This window comes from Caenorhabditis briggsae (genome assembly GCF_000004555.2).
Source record: "Caenorhabditis briggsae complete genome, chrIII, whole genome shotgun sequence".
NCBI lineage: Eukaryota > Metazoa > Nematoda > Chromadorea > Rhabditida > Rhabditidae > Caenorhabditis > Caenorhabditis briggsae.
Window position 1 is genome coordinate 14,571,417 of NC_013490.2, and position 7,435 is coordinate 14,578,851.

A 7,435-nucleotide genomic window follows, 5' to 3' on the forward strand; every position below is an offset into this window, starting at 1 on the left:
TATACTCGCATTTCAAAGATTCCTTACGAGACCTAGCTAGCAAAAGACATGCGCCTGAAAATAGATTACGGTACTTCATGTTTTTTTCATANAATTTTCAACTAATTTCATAGTTTTTGCTATTTATAGAGTAGTTGAGAAGTCCTGAATTTGAAATTCTTGCAGTTTTTTCTTTTATTTTTTCTTTTACTAAGTTTCTAATTACCGGTTCAGGCTCTAATTTTTTCTCACGAACTTTTAAATGGGAGACACTTACCTCAGGTGTGTTTTGCGGTGACAGTTGTTACCGTGTTTTCCGATATTCCTGTTTTGCTTGCGATTCGGAAGTTCGAAGCTGACTTCCTCTCCTCTCCATTTACTTTCTCTCTCTCTCTCTCTGTTCTCGTCAGCCTATTCACGGAATCGGGAGAAAAATGTTTCATTCAATCCGACCTCTTTCTGTTTGCTTTCTTTCTTCGATTTCATGTGACCGTTATGTATTTTCCTTGTTGCATTTTAGCCTTACATTGTTCAAAATTTTATCTAAAAAATGTCATGAAGTCTTATTTTTTCTACTCCGTTCTCCCTTTCCCTCTAACCGGGTGTAATATTTCGTAACCATGCATTCCTCTATATTGTCGCTCTTTTTTTCCTTTTTTTTAGTTTTCACTCACTGTTCGCTGACTTTAACCGGTTCGCTTAACTGTCCCCCCATTAATTTTCAAAATTGTACGATTTGTGGGTCATCTCCAATTTCTCTGATTTAGAAATCTGTAGATAATCTCGCCTTTTAAACTGATAAAGAAAATCACTTCAGAATTTTGATTAAATAAGATGTTGACATATTTAATCGATTCATTTCTGAATTAATTTTTTAATAGGTTAAGATTCGTAATTAATCCCGCAATTAAACATCAAGGAAATTTAGGTCTAGTTGGAACTTTCCACACGCACCGAAAACGCGCAATGTATTTTCTCCTGACGCCGTTCTCGATCTTCAGGACGTTTGCGCCGTTTCGTGGGGTGTTTCCTTTTGTCGCTCGCCATGTTTTGAACCATTTTATCGTTAACGAAAATCATTAAAAATTAAACGAATGTTTGTTTTCAGTAACTTAACCTATCGAAAACATGGCGCTGAAAAGTGTGGCAGTGCTGACAAAAGGCATGTTCGGAAGAATGCCGGCCCAGGTTTGTTCTTAACGACGAGCTTGAAATAAATACAAATCGGGAGTTTTCAGCTCGCCATCAGCAGTGTCCCATCAAATACCATCCAAAGACGATCCAACTATAAATTCGTCGGAATGCCCAATGAGACCGACGGAACCGTGGCAGGCGATTTGAACTATGGTCTTCACACCGTTTTCTTCACCGAGCTTTTCCGAGGTGCGTTTTCAAGAGGATGAAAAATTTTGTTTGTGGCATACAAAAATTGTACAAGTCAGCTATTTCAAGTCAGCTATTAAAATTTCAATTCTAAATCAGGTTGTTTGTTAAGTTATTTGGAATATGAACTACAACTCATTGGTTTTTCAGGATTTGGAGTGATGCTTGGTCACGTCTTCATGGAGCCAGCCACCATCAATTACCCTTTCGAAAAGGGACCTCTCAGCTCGAGATTCAGGTGACTAGTAGCTGCAAAAATTTAAAAAAAACCACGAACAAATACATTTTTATTCAAAATCAAGACAATTCAGAATTCAAGAACCCCTTAAACAAAAAACTCCGGTTTTCTCTTCAACACTTATTATTGTTGTCCGAAAAAATTGGAGTTAGAGAGTAGTTTTTGCAGTCTGAATACGGTATGCACCTCGAAGCGGCAAGCCTAAATAGCACATACTCGGTGGAGACGCAGAGAAATTTTTTGTTCAACTGTCTGCGTCTCGACTCCAATTTTTTCGCACAACAATAATATATTATTTCCAGAGGAGAGCACGCCCTTCGTCGTTATCCATCTGGAGAGGAACGTTGCATCGCCTGCAAATTGTGCGAAGCTATTTGCCCCGCTCAAGCGATCACCATCGAAGCAGAGACCCGTCCAGATGGTTCCCGTCGTACAACTCGTTATGATATCGACATGACTAAGTGTATCTATTGTGGACTTTGTCAAGAGGCTTGTCCAGTTGACGCTATTGTCGAAGGACCAAATTTCGAGTATTCTACTGAAACTCACGAAGAATTGCTCTATAATAAGGAGAAACTTCTTCTGAATGGAGATCGTTGGGAACCGGAATTGGCATCGAATCTTCAGGCTGAATATCTCTATCGCTAAATGGGAGAAACAACTTTCTAAGGATTCTTTTGTAATTATTTCAGTAGTTTTTGTGTTTCGTTTTATTCTTTACTGTCCCTGAAGTTTTTTCTCGCCTTTTCGAATTGTAGATGAACAAGAATTTTTGTTATACGACCTTTTTCTGAATTGGTTTTCAGTTTGTTTTTTGTCTTAGATTATTTACCTCGCTGTGGTTTCTCATATCTTTGAATTGGCGTATGTATTGTCTTTTAAATTTTTCAGATCGAAGTCGCTTAGAAAAATTATAGTTATTAAGATGCGTCTATTTTTCATGTTTACAGATGGCTAAAATTACCAGTAGTAGTGAAGAAATGGCAGCCGATATCTCGGATATCAAAATAGAGTCTTCTACCAACGCTCTCCAAATTCCAGAAGGTGTTCCAGAAGCAGTGAAAGAAGCCGTCGAGAGATCAGGAAAGAATCCAATGTCTCTATTCACAGAACTCTATCAACAACTAGTCGGAAATACTCCAGTTTTCGATTACTATGTCCGAAATTTACCAGAAAATCGTATAAACTTTGTCTGTGTTGTTGAGTTGGATGGACAAAGAGTGGAAGGGCTTGCCATGTCGAAAAAGAAAGATGCGAAGATGTCATGCTCATGGAAGGGCTTGGAAATTGTTCTGAAACTCGTGGAGAATACAAAAGCTCCACATGTTAAGTTTATGGAGCAGACAACGTTCTTTGAGCTGTTGAGAGAGCATACTTATGCCAAGTTTTATGAGTGAGTAGAAGAATAAGGTGTTGAAAATTGTTTCCACATTTTCCAGACTCTGCACAATGGAAACTGAAATCTATGGCTACGAAAAAGTGATTGCATCGATTTTCCTTCAAATCAACGATAAATTACAACTAATTTCTCTTGCCACCGGAAACAAAGGACTCCGTGGAGATCAAATCACAAGCGATGGAAGTGCTTTAATCGATTGTCATGCTGAAATTCTCGCTAGACGAGGCCTTCTGAGATTCTTGTATTCGGAAGTCTTGAAATTTTCTGGAAGTGCCACCTCTTCGATATTTGAGACCGGGAAAATTGGAAAATTGGCGTTGAGACAGGGAATTTCATTCCATTTATTCATCAACACAGCACCGTGTGGAACCGCCAGAGTTGATGTCAGTTTGAGAAAGCAGTTGACCTCTCGAAATCTTTTTTTCAGCGAAAAGTCCGAACTGGAACTGCCGAAGAAGAGCAAGCCCTATCTCGTCTTCGTTTCAAAATAGACAAAGGAATGGGAACTGTTTTGGGTGGAGCCGAAGAGTTCGCAGATCTTCAAACGTTTGATGGAATTATGTCAGGAGAGAGAATGAGAACTATGTCTTGCTCAGATAAATTATTGAGAGCCAACGTGTTAGGAGTCCAAGGAGCACTGCTGTCGCATTTCATTGAGCCGGTTAGTGAATTTTTCTCGAGTTAAATAACTTGAAACAGGAAACTCGCAATTCGATAAATTGTTTTCAGGTCTACTACGCTTCCATCGCTGTTGCCGAACAAAACAATTTCGTTCGGATGAACAAAGCAGTATACACCCGTGCTTCTTCATTCAAACCACCTGCTCCATTCCGCGTAAATCAAGTAAAAATTGGAGAATGCCAACAGGAAGATGTTGAACAATCCACGTCAGTCTCTGCTCGGTCTGCTGTAGGATCTATGAATTGGAATTTGGCTGATGGAACAGTTGAAATAGTTCGAACATTTGACGGGAAGGTTCATGAGAAGGATATGACTGGAGCGGATGTTGAGAAACCATCGAGATTGTGCAAGAAATCGTTAGTCGAGTTGATGGTAAAGGTAGGATTTCGAGCATATGTCTGAAAGGTTTTTCTTGAATTTTGTAAATTTTTCAGACCTGTTTCCTAACCAAAACTCCTCTAGACGAGTCCATGACGTACGAAGAAATGAAAGCTGGATGTCTGGACTACTCTGCAGCCAAAAAGTCATTCATCATGTGGCTTCGTCGCCAAGATCTCGGAATTTGGCAACAAAAACCGCGCGAGTTCGAAATGTTCCATGTCAATTAATCTGAAAATTGTCTGCTCAGAATATTTCAACGTTAATGTACTCTTTTTAATCCCGAATAATCACACATTTATTATTATATCGCCCTCTCTCTTTATGTCAGAATCTCATTTTTCAGATTTTCATAATTAAAAAAATGTGTTCACTTCATGCTTGAAAATCATGCCTTCTCCTTTTATTTCTGTATCACTCTGAAAATCTCAACTTCTTTTTTTTTATTGTATGTCGAAGTGTACATTCCTTAATTTTAAATTAATAATTTATTTTATTGGATTTGTTTGGCTTTTTTATTTTCTGGCGGTGTTCATCTACTTCTATCTGTAAATTCTCAGATTTCAGTTCGTTGACAAATTTCATTTTCAGATGTCATTTTCTCCTGTCACCCATGTGATTTTCGATTTTGACGGACTTCTTGTCGATACAGAATCCGCTTATACTCAAGCGAATTCTGAATTGCTGAAAAAATATGGAAAAGTGTTCACAATGGATTTAAAAAGAAGTGAGAAAAAAAGAACCGAAAGCACACAAATTTGAAAGTCGAAAATTCTGCTTCAAGAACCTAAAAAAGAGGAGACATTTGGTTCCTAGTCTCATTTTCTGATAGAGAATATGTTCTATATACGGGATAGAAAACTTAAAATTTGTTGGATTTTAATTGCTCCCATGCTTCCTCGACATCTTCCCATTTTCAGGACAAATGGGCAAACGACATGATGAATCGATTCGCTGGCTAATCAATGAACTGAATATCGGAGATCTTGTGACTCCAGAAGAATATTCTCTTCAATATGATGCCATCCTAATTGAAATGTTCAAACATAGTCCTGCAATGCCGGGAGCTGAGAAATTGGTCCGTCATTTGATCCATCATCATATTCCAATTGCTCTTTGTACTGGATCATGTTCTAGAACTTTCCCGACTAAATTGGATAATCACAGAGATTGGGTTGACATGATCAAATTGCAAGTACTCTCGGGCGATGATCCGGAAGTGAAGGTAAGAGAAAAATAAAAAAATCTCTAAATTGTAGTTTTCAGCACGGAAAACCTCATCCAGATCCATTCCTCGTCACCATGAGACGTTTCCCAGAAGTTCCAGATAATGCTGGAAAAGTGTTGGTATTCGAGGACTCTTACAATGGAGTACTATCTGCATTAGATGCCGGAATGCAGTGTGTGATGGTCCCAGAACGATCGATTTATGATCCAGATCAAGATCCAGAGTTCAAAAAACGAGTTACTCTAATTTTGGATTCACTGGAACATTTCAAACCAGAGGATTTTGGATTGCCGGCTTATGATTAGTTCATATGAAAATATAGTGTTCTTCAATAATTATTTGACTGTTGTAACACTAATTTTCCCCGATTTGTCGCAATTTTTACTTTGGTTTTTTCTGTGATTCTTTTTTTTTTTCAATAAAAAACGATTCTGTAAAATATTCCTTTTTTCTGTCAATACTTTTAAAGATCCATTTTTATTTCTTTGGTGTTGCAGAGACACTGAACATTCATATTTCTCTTTTTCTTTAATTATTAATTCTTGAAATCACCCAAGTCGATAGCAAAAATAAACCGTTGAAGTACTTCAACAACGGAGAAAAATAGGACACTTTCGAAAAATGCTGTTTTAAATTTGAAAAATCAAGTCTCTGATTTATTTTGGACATCTTTTCATTTAGAACCACAATACATGCATTAATGCAAAAAAACCCCTGGCCTAGTTGCGTGATGTTTTAGGCCACGGTCACAGACAGCAGTTTAAAACTGCGGAAAATTATGTCAATTCATCATGTTCACATACAGAAAATCGTTTGTTTGTTTCAAAAATGTTGCGATTTCCATCGATTTTCTCTGTTTTTACTTAATTATTCAAATTCTGTTTTAAAGCTTAAAGTTTTCAGAATAAAATGGATGAAGAATCAGAACAACCACCACCACCTGACGCGATGTCATCTCCAGATGCAATTCATTATTTAGACCCAACTCAAGGAGAGGAAGAAGAAGAAGGCGATGATTATGACTTCGACGATGTTCCAGACGATTCAGAAGACATCCTGACTCCTCAGAACCCTTCCAGAAGACGTCGAGCATTTAAACCCCCTCTTCCACCAATGCAGATCCCTATTCCCTCTTTACTTTCTACTGTTATCAAAGAGGAATCCTCTATGTCACTTTCTGAATCCTCGGAGATGTCAGAATGTCTTAATTTGGAAGGGATGACTACTTCATCATTGATGGGACCGCCAATGTTGCCTCACATGCAAGTGCCACGTATCAGGAAACCGTGGGGAATCGATGAAGTGAACGCTTTCTATGATGGAATTAAACTTGTAAGGAATAAGAAAAACATGTTATAAAAGGCGAATTGATAGAGCTTCCCTGTTTTCAGTTTGGAAAGGACTATGATTCGGTCGTGAAGCTGATGGCAAAACGGAAATTCTTCAAATTGAAAGAACATGTAAAAACATTTTTCTTCAACTCAGTGAGGGCGTATCGAGCAATTTTGCAGTGGACAGACGGTAAACAATATTCTGAAATTTCTGAGAGACCGACCTCACCTTTGCCAACTCGTCATCCCTTCCAGATGATCTACCACAAATTCCACGCGATGCTCGTGAGCTATTTCTGATAATCAATGCATGTGAATGGAAGAAGCGAACGGCGAGTATGAAAGTCACTGCGTCGAAATTCAAAGAACTTCTTCACGAAGGAGTTGTTAATGTGAGAGCTGCAAGAAGGGTTGTTACAATTCGAACACCCCCATGTCCGGCATTGTGTAGATACTTTAGTGAGTTTTGAAATTAAGATTGTTTCCGTATCCCGAGAATTAGCATTTTTATTTCTGCAGGCGTCAAAAAAGCTGACAAAATCCCATCGGAAGTCTACGTTCATCTAGAACCAACCAGCAATGGAGACCACGTTTTCATGCGAAATCGGGATCAAAACCCGTATCTTCGTGTGAAACTGAACACAAACGATCGAATTATGAAACTGTTAGAATTTCTTCACAAAAAATGGTCAGCAGGAAATGAACAGTCACCTGTTTCAGTGACTTTATGGCCAGATTCGTCTTGTGAATTGGCGAGTTTAAGTGTGCAAACAGTTGAGAATTCGCCATTTATATCTCTATCTATGAACAAATTAATA

The 7,435-nt window shown here is 38.2% G+C and overlaps 4 protein-coding genes across 4 annotated transcripts; all 4 read left to right on the plus strand.

The window, feature by feature from the left end:
• Positions 1–1,107: 1,107 nt before the first annotated feature.
• Positions 1,108–2,248, plus strand: CBG24154 (the record flags this gene model as incomplete). Its single annotated transcript, XM_002643139.1, has 4 exons — positions 1,108–1,167; positions 1,218–1,362; positions 1,513–1,600; positions 1,903–2,248. The coding sequence occupies 4 exons, from the start codon at positions 1,108–1,110 to the stop codon at positions 2,246–2,248; spliced, it is 639 nt and encodes a 212-aa protein (XP_002643185.1).
• A 332-nt stretch (positions 2,249–2,580) lies between these two features.
• Cbr-adr-2 lies at positions 2,581–4,288 on the plus strand (the record flags this gene model as incomplete). The annotated part of the gene is made up of 5 exons (XM_002643140.1): positions 2,581–2,993; positions 3,040–3,382; positions 3,427–3,660; positions 3,729–4,058; positions 4,115–4,288. 5 exons carry the CDS (start codon positions 2,581–2,583, stop codon positions 4,286–4,288), a joined length of 1,494 nt encoding a protein of 497 aa, XP_002643186.1.
• A 361-nt stretch (positions 4,289–4,649) lies between these two features.
• On the plus strand, positions 4,650–5,591 carry CBG24156 (the record flags this gene model as incomplete). Its single annotated transcript, XM_002643141.1, has 3 exons — positions 4,650–4,785; positions 4,979–5,283; positions 5,325–5,591. The coding sequence occupies 3 exons, from the start codon at positions 4,650–4,652 to the stop codon at positions 5,589–5,591; spliced, it is 708 nt and encodes a 235-aa protein (XP_002643187.1).
• Positions 5,592–6,195: 604 nt separating this feature from the next.
• CBG26111 lies at positions 6,196–7,435 on the plus strand (the record flags this gene model as incomplete). Its single annotated transcript, XM_045244704.1, has 4 exons — positions 6,196–6,618; positions 6,678–6,807; positions 6,873–7,076; positions 7,137–7,435. Coding segments are annotated over 4 exons (1,056 nt in total), but the record flags the coding sequence as incomplete, so codon positions are not given.